Source organism: Pelophylax lessonae (assembly GCF_965119305.1).
Source record: "Pelophylax lessonae genome assembly, chromosome: 2".
NCBI classification, from domain to species: domain Eukaryota; kingdom Metazoa; phylum Chordata; class Amphibia; order Anura; family Ranidae; genus Pelophylax; species Pelophylax lessonae.
This window is the reverse complement of record NC_138769.1, coordinates 33,577,642-33,594,188: the sequence shown is the minus strand read 5'-3', so window position 1 is coordinate 33,594,188 and position 16,547 is coordinate 33,577,642. Positions and strand designations below refer to the sequence as shown.

At 44.7% G+C, this 16,547-nt stretch overlaps 1 protein-coding gene across 2 annotated transcripts in view; it reads left to right on the top strand.

The window, feature by feature from the left end:
• The window catches only part of B4GALT4 (beta-1,4-galactosyltransferase 4), a 146,853-nt gene extending 131,601 nt beyond the window's left edge, over nucleotides 1-15,252 (top strand). For both annotated transcript variants that reach the window (XM_082244601.1, XM_082244602.1), the window contains exons 6-7: nucleotides 7,403-7,507; nucleotides 14,755-15,252. In XM_082244601.1, the coding sequence (XP_082100727.1) occupies nucleotides 7,403-7,507; nucleotides 14,755-14,890 (241 nt within the window). In that variant the 3' untranslated portion in view covers nucleotides 14,891-15,252. The remainder of the gene's footprint in view (nucleotides 1-7,402; nucleotides 7,508-14,754) is intronic.
• The last annotated feature ends 1,295 nt before the right edge of the window (nucleotides 15,253-16,547 follow it).

The window sequence follows — 16,547 nt, the reverse complement described above, 5'->3', positions numbered from 1 at the left end:
CACCCCGGTACCGGCGTCCATAGCCGACGGTCGGCTGTCTTGTAATGACAACCAATGCGGCGGAGAAGCTGCTCGGCTGTCATTACAAGGAGCAGGAGGGGAGGCCCCCCCCGCCGCCTTCCGCGGCTCGCCCGGGTCTCCCATCCCACCAGGAGACCCGGGCACGGCCGCTAAAGACCCGATCAAAGCCGCATTCAGCTCTGATCGGGTCTCCATGTAAAAACCCGGAAGTGATGTCATAAGTGACATCACTTCCGGGTACTGTCTGGCGCTAGATTAAAAAAAATGACAGCATTCAAAACAGCCAAACTTGGGGTTTTGAATGCTTTTAAGTGTAGAGGAGGGGTTTGGGGTATTTTAGACCCCCAGATCCCTCCACAAAAGTACCTGTCAAAAAAAAAAAAAATTTACAAAAATGTCGGCCGATACCGATATCCATTGGCCAAAATATTGGTATTGGCAACGAAAACCAATATCAGTCGATCACTAGCGGGAATACTGTATGTACCGTAGCTTTGGCTACATACAGTATACCTTGCTGAGGCAATCATGGCGAGCGATGTATTCTAATACAACAATGTTTAAAATTTTGGCCTTTTGGCGTCCACACTCGTTCTCCTAGGAGAGTATCAGGCTGCTCTGGATGGTGCTAAAAACCACATAGTACTCAAATTTGGCAAGAGGTTTGTTTGGCTTGTGTGGGTGGTAAAGAGTTCTGTCTTGCCCCGATGTACGGTCTTCACGTTGGTATAATAAATTTAAAGCCAGCTCGGATTGGCTGAGTCAGAGGTGGTAACACCATCAGCCCGCCTCTCTGACTTGGCCAATCCGAGCAGGTTTTGTATTCATTAATAGAATACATTGCTCACTGTGATTGGCTCAGCACGCTATACTGTATGTAGCGAAGCTACGATACATAGAGTATTACAGCACATTCAGCGGGCTGAGAGATTAGGGATGTTCATTTTTGGGCCAGATTGGCCCAAACTAACTATGTAAAGTAGTCCTCACAATTTATACTCCACATATAAGATGACCCCCCTGATTTTTGGGGGGTGTTTTTAAGGTTAAAAAGTCGTCTTATACGCCGGTATATACGGTTTAGGACTGTATGCAGACCATCTCATACATAGTGTTCACCGGAAATGTGAATGTGATGCCAATTATTTTTTTCCCATGTATCTTTTATTTGTCCATGGTCTTGGGTACTCACCCATTGACCTCCTTCTACTTTTTTTTTTTTTTTTTGTTTATCAGATCATTTTTATTAAGACTTTTCAAACATACATGATAAGAGATTGATGGATCATATTTGTGCATAGAACTATACATAACAGATAATGTAATTCGTCAAAATATAGTTCCAGCAGTGGGAATAGCATGCATAAGAATCTCAATCTCTCTTTCGCCAACCCCCCCTTCCTCCTCCTACTCCCCTTAAAACAACCAAGAAAGGGGAACAAAAAGGAAGAAAAAGAAAACCAAAATGTATTCAAACCATAAACTCCTATGTTCTGTAAAATTAAAAAAGAAAAAAAAAAAAAAACAACCTCTTTATATCTAGGTACAATAGATATAGAGGGGTATAAGTTTACAAAGCTGCGAAATACGCTAAGGGTTAAAATCCCAAATTAAGTTACCCGTTACCATGTTACACCAGGCCAGAGGAAACTCTTCCACCAAAACAAGGATTTTATTTTGGGCTAGTTGTAGTGGGGCCAGTCCAGAGGTACCTAGCCAGGCATCCCAGATTTGTTCAAATTTTGTTGGGCTACCCCTGTGCTGGTAAACTAATTTCTCCCTTATCAGACCCATAATAACAGTGGTAACCCAATCTTCATGGGAGGGAGGCGTTGTAGAGAGCCACTTCTGTGCTATAAGTTTCGGGGCAATAAACAGGACTCTAATAATTGCTATGAATGTGTGTGGCGTGTATAGTACTTCATCTAGCCAGCCCAGTAAGCAGAGTTTAGGATCTAATATAAGGTGACCAGATTTTTAAAATTTAATCCGGGGGACAAATTTTTTTTTTTTTTTATTGGCAAATGGTAAACTATTTTATAAGCAGATTTTCCTCAAACTATAAATGCAGTGTATGTTGTATCAGCGTTCCCATAGGGAACATGTTCTTATATTTTTTATATATGTGCACATTTTAATTACTTAACCACTTCAATACCGGGCACTTTCCTCCCTTCCTGCCCAGGCCAATTTTCCCCTTTTAGCGCTGTTGCATTTTGAATGACAATTGCGCGGTCATGCAACACTGTACCTACACCAAATTTATGTCATTTTCCCCCCACAAATAGAGCTTTCTTTTGGTGGTATTTGATCACCTGTGGGTTTTTTCCTTTTTGCTAAACAAATAAAAAAAGACCGAAAAGTTTGAAAAAAAAAAAAATTTTTGTTTATGTTATACAATTTTGTAAATAAATAAGTTTTTTCCTGCACTGATGAGCACTGATGAGACTGCACTGACAGGCACTGATGGGGGTGGCACTGATGGGGTGGCACTGATGGGGTGGCACTGATGGGGTGGCACTGATAGGCAGCACTGATAGGCACTGATATGTGGCACTGATAGGTAGCACAGATATGCAGCATTGGTGGGCACTGATAGGTGGCACTGCTAGGCACTGATAGGCGGCATTGATGGACACTGATAGGTGGCACTGATGGGCACTGATAGGTGGCACTAATGGGCACTGATAGGCGGCACTGGTGGGCACTGATGGGCGGCAATGACAGGCGGCACTGATGGGCACTAATGGGCACTGATAGGCGGCACTGGTGGGCAATAATGGGCACTGGTGGGAGACACTGAAAGATGGCAATGATGGGCACTTGTGGGCAGCACTGATATGGAGGGCTCTGGTGGGCAGCACTGATGGGGAGGGCAATGGGGGGCTCCCTGAGCCCTGATTGCCATCCCTGGTGGCCATAGTGGGCATCCCTGGGGTCATGGGTGGGCATCCCTGGGGTCATGGGTGGGCATCCCTGGTGGTTCTAGTGGCATCCCCCCCGAGGTTCTGCACTGGTAATCAATGATCTGATTACCAATGCCGACCCCCCCCCCCCCTGTCAGGGGAGCCGCCGATCGGCGCTCCTTTACTCGTGCCTGTCAGGCACGAACTAAGGAAAGCCGATCAACGGCTGTTCCTGTTTACTATATGACCAGCCGTGATTGGACACGGCTGATCACATGGTAAAGAGCCTCCGTCAGAGACTCTTTACCGAGATCGGAGATGCAGGGTGTCAAGCTGACACCTCGCATCACCGATCGCCGCTCTGCGCGCCCCCGGGGGGGGGGCGCAGAGCTGTATTATCCTGCCGCCGTCATATGACGTCCGGTCAGGATAATACAACCACATTCCCGCCGTCAATCTGTAATAGGGCGGGCGGGAAGTGGTTAATAAATATGTTTTTATGAAAATATTTTGGCTCTATTTGTGATCATCCCTCCCACATTGGCCCTAAAAGTCCCACCGTTCTTTAGGATTGTGTATGTGTTTATGGAACAATTGTATGATATATATGTTATTCCTCACATTTTGTCCATGAGTTAAAAAAAAAAAAAAAAAGATACTTCTTAGAATTTTTGGGGATATTACTACCGAATATTAAGAAGGTAAAAACTATTCAATGAATATTTTGTATTTTATTCTTACCAAAGAATTTTGGTTTAACAATAACAATATAAATTAACAATTCAGAAGAGTAAAAGATTGCTTGGTAACAACACGTAGGATACCTTTGGAACATAGATAATCAAATATTAAAATAGGTAACTGTTATAAGAGTACAATCAGGCTAAAAAGGGAGGTATGGAGGGATGGGGCGGCAAAATTCAAATCCATTCTGCCAAATCCGGGGACAAAACCGGGGACAGACTTGGCCCGGGGGACAGTGTCCTCAGTCCGGGGACTGTCCCTGGAAATCGGGGACGTCTGGTCATCCTAATCCAATGTAAGAGCAAGATAATATATCCTATTAATAGAACCAATTACCTTTGCCACCTGCTGACTCTTACACCAAGGTTTTATATTGGAAATTGCGTTTCTCTGTTTAGACACCTGTTTCATGTCCGAGTACAGATTGCGTTATATTGTCATTATTCTGATCTTTGTATTAAAAACAATAAAAATGTAATGAACGTAAAAAGAGAGAGAATCCTTTTTACATTCTCTTAGCTGCTTATCAAACATCATAGATTTGACAATCTCCTAGTTACATGGAAAACCTCAATAAATTTCATCCAGTGCGTTCTCTGGAACAAAGTCCACTTGTATGCAGTTTCAGTGAAAAATATAATCTTTATCAAAGGAGAAGCAGATGTGTTAGATAGATTCATTTTTCTTTCGCTCACTCTCGCTCTTGTTCTTGATCTTTCCCTCACTCTTTTTTTCTCTCTCTCGCTCCTTCCTTCTCTTTCTCCCTCTCTCATTTTAAGGCCCCTTTCACACATACGGTCCATTCGTCAGTTCAGTCACATCAAAATGTATCAGTTTTTCGTCCATTTTTCATCCGTTTTTCATCCATTTTTCGTCAGTTTTCATCCGTTTTTCATCCATTTTTCATCCGTTTTTCATCCATTTTTCATCCGTTTTTCATCAATTCTTCATCTGTTTTTCATCCGTTTTTCATCAATTCTTCATCTGTTTTTCATCCGTTTTTCATCAATTCTTCATCCGTTTTTCATGCATTTTTCATCCGTTTTTCGTCAGTTTTCATCCTTTTTTCATCCATTTTTCATCCGTTTTTCATCCATTTTTCATCCGTTTTTTTCATCTGTTTTTTCATCCATTTTTCATCCGTTTTTTCATCCATTTTTTATCAATTTTTTCATCCGTTTTTCATCCGTTTTTCATCAATTTTTCATCCGTTTTTCATACATTTTTCATCCATTTTTCGTCAGTTTTCATCCATTTTTCATCCATTTTTCATCCATTTTTCATCCATTTTTCATCCGTTTTTCGTCAGTTTTCATCCATTTTCCGTCAGTTTTCATCCATTTTTTTTACATTCACTACCAATGCAAAAATGGATGAAAAAAAGACCGTTTGTCCGTTTACATTCGTTTTTCGTCCGATTCGGTTATTTGACGGATAAAAAATAGGGCATTCATCCGTTCCAAAAAACGGACATTGACGGAAGCGGATAAAAAATGGATGTTAACGGATGATCATCCGTTGTTATCTGTTTTTACATAGAGATGCATTGATGTCCGTTTTTCATCCGTCAACGGATGGATGAAAAACGGACAAATGGACTGTATGTGTGAAAGGGGCATTAGGCGGTCCATTTTTCATCGGTTTTTGCATTGGTAGTGGATGTAAAGAAAACGGACGAAAAATGGATGAAAAGGGACGAAAAACGGATGAAAAATTGATAAAAAACATACATTTTGACGTGACTGAACTGATGAACTGAACGGACCGTATGTGTGAAAGGGGCCTAATTGTTTTTTTTTTTATCAATTTTCAAAATGCAAAGTGAGCAAGACATAAAACAGGGTGAGGAACAGCCAAACTCTGCCACTAAGGTGAGGTTGTGGAAGACCATTTCATGTCACAGGTCACACACCATGGGGAGAGAAAAAGGATCAAAGGTGGGAACACTCAGAATAATCATAGCATACCAACCTCATTACTGCTATACATAATAATGCATTTACTGAGCAAATAAAGATTATCTTCTGTTATCTATGGCTGGAACTGCATATACAGCTCTGAAAAAGTGAACTTTAATCATCCTCTGACAGAAATCATCCTACTTGTATCTAAGATAAACTATGATCGCCATAATACTGTGAGATTGTAAAATCAATGATGTTTTATAAGCAGCTAAGAAATTGTAAATGTGCTTTCCTTATGATTTTAACAAGTAGGACATGTGCATGTTGTCTCTTCTATCATTTATATTTAAAAAATAATTATGTATAAATAATAAATAAAAATAGTTTATATATACTGTGTATGTGTGTGTGGATATATATATATAATATATATATAATATATACTGTATAGATAGATATGTGGGTGTGTATATATACATATATATATATATATATATATATATATATATATATATATATATATATATATATATACATACACACACACACACACTATTACCAAAAGTATTGGGACGCCTGTCTTTACACACACATGAATTTTAATGGCATCCCAGTATTAGTCCGTAGGGTTCAATATGGAGTTGGCCCACCCTTTGCAGCTATAACAGCTTCAACTCTTCTGGGAAGACTGTCCACAAGGTTTAGGAGTGTGTCTATGGGAATGTTTGACCATTCTTCCAGATGCGGATTTGTGAGGTCAGGTACTGATGTTGGACGCTTTAATTTATCCTAAAGGTGTTCTATGGGGTTGAGGTCAGGACTCGGTGCAGGCCAGTCAAGTTCCTCCACCCCAAACTCCCTCATCCATGTCTTTATGGACCTTGCTTTTGTGCACTGGTCCAAATAATTTGGTGGATGGGGGATTATGGTGTTGGTGGTCTCTAGAACTGATATTCAATATTTTATTATGGTGTGGGATTGTTTTTCAGGGGTTGGGCTTGGCCCTTTAGTTCCAGTGAAGGGAACACTTAAGGTGTTTGCATACCAAGACATTTTGGACAATTTCATGCTCCCAACTTTGTGGGAACAGTTTGGGGATGGCCCCTTCCTGATCCAACATGACTGCGCACCAGTGCACAAAGCAAGGTCCATAAAGACATGGATGAGAGAGTTTGGGGTGGAGGAACTTGACTGGCCTGCACAGTGTCTTGACCTCAACCCGGTAAAACACCTTTGGGATGAATTAGAGCGGAGGCCTTCTCTCCAACATCAGAGCCTGACTTCACAAATGCGCTTCTGGAAGAATGGTCAAACATTCCCATAGACACACTCCTAAACCTTGTGGACAGCCTTCCCAGAAGAGTTGAAGCTGTTATAGCTGCAATGGGTGGGCCAACTCAATATTGAACCCTACGGACTAAGACTGGGATGGGAGTTCATGTGCGTGTGAAGGCAGGCGTCCCAATACTTTTGGCAATCTAGTGTATATAGTTCATAGGTAACAATGCTGACCACACAGGTTGGGAGTTGTAGTTTATCTATGGCCTGCACCTTACACTGGGATGACTGGGGTGACTTGCAGATAGTCCTGCCCACCACCAGCCCCGTTTCTATAAAAGGCAGACGGTCAATGGAATGGGCACAATGGAATGGGCACAATGGAATGGGCACAATTCTGATTTTAGAGAGGCAAGAGATGTTTTTTTGTCCACATATGCAGTTCTAAAGTCTTCACTTTCGGTGACCATGTATGTGGCTGCTGGTATGATATGCTCATAGTTGTAACTTAGGTCATTATTTAAACCCAGTGTTCATTTTTATTTTCAGGGTGACCTATAATAGGATGACAGTGGTCCGGCCACCCCCGGAGATCGCCCGATACACCATGGTCTTCCACACCAGGGACTCCGGAAACGAGGTCAACACCAGGAGGTGAGCTGGAGATACATTGTAACCTTATATACTTGGACCTCATTATCCCCTCTGAGTGTTCCAGCCAATTACTACATTCCGTGGTCACCTTTCTATGTCTGCATTAGGCCACATTCGCAAATTCCAATTTGCCGCAACTTTGATTTTGACACAATTGTTGTGTGACAAAATGTGCGTGAAAAATCATGCCTGGCTCAGGGCCAAAATTTGGGTCACTGAGCTTCTTCGCCATGACAAATGCGCATAGGGTAGCCCATTCAAGTGAATGGCCAACACTACCCACCCCCAAGACGGACAATGCTGCAGTATGCTGTGCCTCCTGTTCTCATTCCTCCAGAGTTGTGTCTCACCAATACAGGAGCTGTGTTACCGGCCAGATCACCACACCAGGTAAAAAAGCCTAAAAAAAAGAAAACGAATGCAGCCACTACATCTAATCATTGGTAAGCTGCAATATGTTACGTTTTTGGTTTTAGGTTTAATACCGCTTTAACTGAACCCCTGACTTTTTAGAGTATTTGTAATTACAAAACTTTAAAGGAATAAAACCTCTGTCTGGTCTTTATTTCTCTATGTCCCGCTAGAGAGATTTACCCTCTCCATTTCTCCTGGGGACAATTGTCACCATGACTGAAAATGAAGGTAAATCCAAACATTTTGAGCTGTCACCAGGGCAGGAAGTGAGGCGAATTCCCCCATTGGGGACACCTGTTTCTGTGACAACTCTCTAACATGGGAATTCTGTTAACTTTCCTCTCATTTCCTGTTGGATCTCCAGCTCAGGAAGTGAAAGGATATTTTCCTTGCTGGACACAGGCATCAAACAATAACCTGATAGGGGTTCTAATCCTGACTTACCTTAATTTAAAAGATAAAAAAGAGGTTTTGGATTTGCATACACATTAAAGGACTTCTTTAAAGAGACCCTGCCACCAGCCTAAGAAAAGAATAAAAAAAATGATATATATATATATATATAGTGTGTATAGATTATATATATATATATATATATATATATATATATATATATATATATGCATTCTTTTACATATTTACCAATCCAGATATATATATTTATATATATTATATATTTTATATTATATATGCAATGTCGCAGTCCCGCTAAAAATCGCAGATCGACGCAATTACTAGTAAAAAAAAATAAACATGACATAAATCTTTCCCCTAGTTTGTAGAAGCAAACCAATCAAAATACGATTATTTTGGATTTTTTTTACCAAAAATATGTAGCAGAACACAAATTGGCCTAAAATGATGTAAAAATTGTGATTTTTACATTTATTTTATTGGGAATGTTATATAGCAGAAAGGGAAATGTGTATATGTGTGTGTATGTATATATATATATATATATATATATATATATATATATATATATATATTTTTTTTTTTTTTTTTCAGAATTGTTGCTCTTTTTTTGTTTATAGCGCAAAAAATACAAATCACACAGGTGATCAAATACCACCAAAAGAAAGCTCTGTTTGTGGGGAAAAAAGGACAGCAATTTTATTTGGGTACAGCGTCGCACGACCGCGCAATTGTCCGTTAAATTAACGCAGTGCCGAATCGCAAAAAATAGCCTGGTCATTAAGGGGGCAAATCCCTCCGGGGCTGAAGTGGTTAAAGTAACGCAAAAAATGGCCTGGTCCTAAAGGGGGAGGGGGGGGTAACTCTTTGGGGCTGAAGTGGTTACATGTATATATAATCTCATAGAAAGATTGTTGATGAAATAAATGGTCGGGTGACTGGGCCTCTTTAAGCCATGGGGTAGGATATCTCCCCGGACAGCATTGACCAATCACGGATTGATCTCCCTTTGATCCCGGGAGTTGCCCCTTTATGTGGTGTCAGATTATCATTGTGAGATGTGAGCAGCGATTGGATTCTCCTCTCCAGCGTCTGGCGGAGTCTCTTCTCAGGGAATGTGTGGACTGATACGGCATTTCCTGACAATATCCGGGAACAAAGATGAATCAGATGAGCTGCAATGTCAGATAATATAACCCTGACCCTGCCAGCGGAGGAGGGGGGAGAGGGGGAGGCTGCGGATTCTGGCTGGCTGCAAAATTTAAAAGGCAATTTTGATGCAAGGGTGCAAAATTATTGCCCCCCTTCACAGCTCTGCTCATGGGCTTGTAAGCTCAGATTCACTGAAAATGGCAGGAGTGGGGGGGCAGGGGAATCAGCTGTGGCCTTGGCTGCAGAGCGCCTGTTAACTGCTACTGGCTCCAGGTCCCACAGGCCTGCTTCCCTGAACTTCCTGGAAGTGTGCTTTCTGTGATACAGGGGCAGCACAGGCTCCAATTAATTGCATGGAGGAGGGCAGAGCAGGGGAATAAGTTGTGACTGGGACTGCATGTTCCTTCACTACTGCTGGCTCCAGGTCCCACAGGGCCGCTTCCCAGAACTTCCCGGAAGTGTGCTTTTTGGTTCTTTTACATGTATAGAGAAGCAGGGACAGCACAGGCTCCAATCACTTGCATGGAGGAGGGCAGAGCAGGGGAATAAGTTGTGACTGGGACTGCATGTTCCTTCACTACTGGTGGCTCCACGTCCCACAGCACCACTTCCCTGAACTTCCTGGAAGTGTGCTTTCTGTGAAGCAGGGGCAGCACAGGCTCCATCTATTTGCATGGAGGAGGGGAGAGCAGGGGAATGGGTTGCGACTGGGACTGCATGTTCCTTCGCTACTGCTGGCTCCAGGTCCCACAGTGCTGCTTCCCTGAACTTCCTGGAAGTGTGCTTTCTGTGTCTTTTTTTTTTTTTTTTAATTCTTTATTTTGGTTTTGCATAGAGAACACATACAAATACAGAATACAAAGTGCGTAAGGAAATAGATAAACGAACAAAATACGACACATCGATCAAGAGTGTCGCTAACAAGTGCAAGAGACATAGTCTCGTAGAAAAGGTTGAACCAGGAAAACCATAGCATTATAAGTCCTTCACTTTCTTAATAACATGACCGAGGATCGTGTGTCCTGAAAGACAGCCAAATGTAGTGCAAGTAGGGATGGCCAACAACACTGACGCGTGTAGGCTGATCAATATATCGTGTACGTCCCAGGGTCAAGCACACTACGGTAATATCTTGTTATCAGGGGGAGGGTGTGAAAAAAAAAAAAAAAACAAGGACTGGGAAATACAAAATAAAAAAGGGGGATCAGGAGGGGACTAGAGAAAACAAGGAATGTAGGCAAAAATAGAACACAAGGAGTGGCAAAGAGTGGGGAGCCAGGGGAAGAGAAGGGGGAAGAAAGGTAGAGAAAGGGCGGGGTGTAGGGGGGGTAAACAGGGTAGGGAGGGACTAAGGTAAATGAAGTGAATCCCGCACGGGCGACTCAATAGTCCAGTCGGACCACTACTGCTGGGGAGGCGAACCCAAGCTTCGGCCATCATCCGAGATTATGAACTCATTCCAGCAAGCCCACGTTTTAGTGTATTGCTCCCTCCGTCCACTTGCCGTCAGTACCAGGTCCTCCAACTCGTTAATCCATTTTACCCTCTGTAACCAGAGGGAGATCGTCGGAGGGGTCGAGCTCTTCCAGCACAAACTAACGCATGATTTTGCCGCGTCCAAAAGATGACGCAACACCGAGCGCTTATATCGTTTCGGGGCCATGCCCGAACAATGCAATAGGAAGAACGCCGGGTCTTCCGGGATAACTCTTTCCGTCATCCGTTGTGTAATGCGGCGGACTTCGGACCAGAAGTTGCCCAACTTAGGGCAACTCCAAAAGATGTGAGAGATAGTACCCTTATCCGACTGGCACCGCCAGCATCCATCCGAGGTGCCTGGAAAGACGCGGCTGAGTCTATCAGGAGTGTAATACCAATGGGTGAGGATTTTGTAGTTGGACTCTTGGATACGCGTACAGATGGAGGACTTCAGTGCGAATCGGACAATGGTGCGTCGTTGTGAGTCCGTAAAACTCTGATTAAGTTCCCGTTCCCACTTGAGAATTCCTGGCAGGACGAAGTCCTCCGGGGGTTGGGACAGGAGCGAGTACAGCTGGGAGAGTGCATGGGGCATGTGCCCCTGTGTCCTCAAGAGTAGCTCAAAAGGTAGCAGGTCCCTCTGGAAGAGCGACGCTTGGCCCAGTTCCCAAAGGAAATGGAGTAATTGTAGAGCCTGCCACCTGGACAGGCGATACCTGCCATCTGGCGCGGTGAGCTGAGAAAGTGAGGACCATTGATTATCCTGAATAAAATGGGAGGCCTGAACGATGCCACCCTGAACCAGCTCACCAAACCTGTCTCTCTCACAGCCTGGGGTGAAGCGTGGGTTCCCCAAAATCGGGTAAAGTGGCCCCTTTGCATTCGCCAGTCCTTTATCTAACACGATGGAGGAGCACGTCCTAATCGTCGGCCCAATCAAGGGATGTTGTCGGACCTCCCCTGGCAGATCCTGTGGTACCAAAGGTGCTCTAAGCAATAGCACGTCGAACAGAGAGGCTTCCAGAGTGACCCATTGCTTCAAGACAGCATGCCAAGCCCAGTCAATCCATCGTGTCAGCATCACAGACTGGTAATATCGCTTGACGTCGGGCAGAGCCACCCCGCCGTGCCGTTTGGGCAGCACAAGGAAGCGTCGAGCCAGGCGCGGCCTCCGGCCAGCCCACACAGATTGAGTGAAAGTGGAGTCGACCCTCTGGAAGAAGACCGCCGGGATAGATATCGGAAGTGCTTGCATCAAGTACAACAATTTAGGGAGTATCGTCATTTTGAGGATGTTGCACCTCCCGAACCACGAATGGAGCCCCGTGGACCATCGTGAGAGAAGCGCGCGGATATTCACAAAGAGTGGAGGGAAGTTCAGGCGGAACAGGTCAGCCGGGTTAGGGGAGATCCAGGTGCCCAGGTACCGGAGTCCCCCCGTGGCCCATCTAAATGGGAAGTCCTGGGTCAGGGTATTCCGCACCGGCTGCGTCAGTGCAACCCCCATGACCTCCGACTTAGAGAAGCTTTCTGTGTCTTTTACATGTATAGAGAAGCAGGGACAGCACAGGCTCCAATCACTTGCATGGAGGAGGGCAGAGCTGGGGAATGGGCTGTGACTGGGACTGCACGTTCCTTCACTACTGCTGACTCCAGGTCCCACAGCGCCGCTTCCCTGAACTTCTGGGAGCACGTGTCCTTTGCTCCCAGAAGTTCAGGGAGTTGTGACTGGGACTACATGTTCCTTGTTCACTACTACTGGCTTAAGGCCCCACAGGGCTCCAATTACTCTCTTGGAGGAAGGGGGTAGGAGGGGAATGAGTTGTGGCCAGGAGTGCATGTTCCCTGTTGACCACTACTGGCTCCAGGTCCCACAGGGCCGCTTCCCTGAACTTCCTGGATGCGCTTTTTCTGTGCCCTTCCCATGCACAGAGAAGCAAAGACAGCACAGGCTCCATTCATTTGCATGGAGGAGGGCAGAGCAGGGGAATGAGTTGTGACTGGGACTGCATGTTCCTTCACTACTGCTGGCTCCAGGTCCCACAGGGCTACTTCCCTGAACTTCCTGGGCGTGCTCTTTCTGTGCCCTTCACATGCACAGAGAAGCAGGGACAGCACAGAATCCAATCACCCTCTTGGAGAAGGGGGAAGTAGGCGAATGAGTTGTGGCCAGGGGTGCATGTTTCCTGTTAATGACCGCTGGCTCCAGGTACCACAGGGCCGCTTCCCTGAACTTCCTGGAAGCGTGTCTTCACATGCATAGAGAAGCAGGGACAGCACAGGCTCCAATTGCTCAGCAAGGGAATCTATAAACTGAAAAACTTGCTCCATGAGTTAAAACCGCTCACGGCTGCAATAAAAACAATGAAAAAGTAAAGAATTCTAGTAAAAAAAATAAAATTAAAGCCCCCCCACCCCCATGCACATAACTATGAATATGCTCCCCTACAATGCACATTCATATGTAAACAGTGATTGGGTAACACATATTCAGTATCGCCGAACCTGACAGAATTGGAGTAATAAGTGTAGGGCCATTATTTAGGGTTAATTATAAATAAATGAGCTATAAAGGTTATATAAAACGCCACCTATGGACAACTGTGAATATCAACGTTTTTGATGTTTTATGGGTGAATGCAGTGCTAAGCCTTGACAGGTATCTACCTACTCAATGCAGTATAATCTTTTATATTTTACCCCCAAAAATGGGAATGTATATGGCCTAGAGCAGCCTTTTCCAACATTTATACGCTAGAGCAGTGGTCTTCAAACTGTGGCCTGGGGGCCGGATGCGGCCCTTTGCTTGCCTTTATCCAGCCCTTTGGGGCACTATTCCTCCCACTGGCACCAATGATGGGACACTGTTCCTCCCACTGGCACCAATGATGGGACACTGTTCCTCCCACTGGCACCAATGATGGGACACTATTCCTCCCACTGGCACCAATGATGGGACACTATTCCTCCCACTGACACCAATGATGGGACACTATTCCTCCCACTGGCACCAATGAAGGGACACTATTCCTCCCACTGGCACCAATGATGGGGCACTATTCCTCCCACTGACACCAATGATGGGGCACTATTCCTCCCACTGACACCAATGAAGGGGCACTATTCTTCCCACTGGCACAAATGATGGGACACTGTTTCTTCCACTGACGCCAATGATGGGAGACTATTCCTCCTACTGACGCAAACAATAGGGTGTTGTTAACAACACCAGGACATTTTCTACTCCTAATGGCCTCCTAAGGTCTGAAGGACAATAAACTGGCCCTTTGTTTAGAAAGTTTGGAGACCCCTGCCCTAGAGCAACCCATAAAATACGTTTCAGGGTCTAAAGTAATGCATAGGAAATCATTGGGAAAATGCCCCTCCATTGATGGTCAGTGGGAAGAATGCCACTCTTACAGACTACTAAAATTTGGTGTCATGTCGCTGGCTTCTCCAAGAAGAGTTGACACTGGAACTATGCAGGTAACATCAGAGAAGAGGTCAGTCAGCCACGGCTCAAAGAACCTATAGAAAACTTATGGGGAACCTTAGACTTCCACAGAACCTTGCTTGAGAATGGCTTGCCTAGAGAAAATGATGGGCAGGGACTGTGGCTATGATACTTGTGTGGTTAAAGCCTGGAGACAAGCCTCAGAAGATGGGCCACACAACAAATACTAAGGGGCTACAGGTTGGGCACCAGAGGCATAGATCTTTCTAATCTGGTCATTGAGGTAATCATTCCTTCAATCCCCATATCACATAATCTCTTTTCTCTTACACAGAATGAAGCTCTTGAAGGAAGTGTCCAAGGTCTGGAAGACGGACGGTCTAAATTCCTGCTCCTACAAGCTGCTGTCGGTGGAACACGAACCCCTTTACATAAACATCACAGTGGACATTGGAAAGCCACAGTATTAGCTGGACTTTCACACATAACTAGTTTTGCTATAGAGACTACAGGCCATGCAACCGGAACTGACCTGATGCTGCAGAGCTGAATTTTATACTCTATCTCCATTTCACATATCAGAAGATCAAACACTTGGAAAACCGCCATCGATCAATACTTCAAACCCCAAGGAAAGAAAATCTTTCTAGAGACTATATCAGAAGTACAGTAAAAGGATGACAGCTCCACAAGCCTTGAATAAATCCAGTAAGATTACATTTTTTCGCAACAAAAGGTCAAGAAGCCAACATGTTTTGGGGGCTCAAAGCTCCCCATTCATCAGGGTTTGAATGATGACAGCAAAGTTGGAAAGTCAACTGATAATAGGTTAGGGTTTTTCAGGGTTGGGGTTCAGTCTGGTGACCTGGAGCACTGTTTCACTTTGCAAGTATTGTCCAGTATCTTTAATTTACTAATTCAAGCCAGTGCTGTATTTTGGCCTAGGCCAACAAGGCCTAGGCCTAGGGCGGCACTTTGCAGGGGGGCAGCAAAAAAGCCGCCCCCCTCCACCTGAGACTCTATTAGCCACTGGTTGCTAGAGCCACCTCCCTCATTCCCCCCTCTCTCTCATCCCCCTCTCTCTCGCTCTCTCACCCCCCTCTCTCTCTTACCCCTCCTCCCTCTCTCTCTCACCCCCTCCTCTCTCTCTCACCCCCCCTCTCCCAACTCTCCTCTCTCATCCCCCCTCTCGCTCTCTCTTTTATCCCCCCTCTCTCTCTCCCCACCCCCCTCTCTCACCTCCCCTCTCTCTCACCCCTCCTCCCTCTCTCTCTCTCACCCCCTCTCTCTCACCCCTCCTCTCTCACCCCCCCTCTCGCTCTCTCTCTTTTATCCCCCCTCTCTCTCTCACCCCCCCCTCACCCACCCCCCTCTCTCTCTCCTTCACCCCCCCCTCTCATGAGATCTCAGGGGTTAATGCTGGGACTTGTAGTCCTTCAATTTTGGAGGGAGCCACATCAGTTAAAAAAGGAGTGGGGCAAATTTACATAGGAGGAGGAGGAGGAGGGGGGGGGGGCGCCCAATTTTAGTCTTGCCTAGGGCAGCACAAAACCAAAATACACCACTGATTCAAGCCCTGATAAAGAATGAGTTCTGAGCCACCGAAGTGTTGACCTCTTCTTGTGAAAAATAAAATCTTATTGGACTTATTCCAAGTTTTGTGGTGCTCTCTTTCTTTTACGGTCCTTCAAACCACTCCAGAGTACCTCTAGGACACCTCGGTTGACAGAGCGTTGTCTCTAAAAGTTTAATACTCATCTCCATATCTGCCTATGCGGTCCAGTGCTCCACCAACACATATCTTGTTGGAGACCACATCAGGGCTGATGTTTCACGGAACATTTGTAAAGACAATTCATTCTGAGCCGTGAACCAGTCATATGGGGAATGTAGCCTATGAAATCGCTAGGAATTGGTGACATCACTATTATGACTTTTTCCTAGAAGATTGATAGGCTGAGAGTTGCGTCTTGCTCACAATAGCATACAGGTGCACCTAAAAGGGGGACTAATGGCCCATTCACTCTAGTGCGTTGCAGCAATGTTCGTAAGTTTAATTGCGGTATTACCAGATTGATGTTGTTTTGTATTGTAGGTAATTTATTTTGAATGAACTGTTAAGGTACA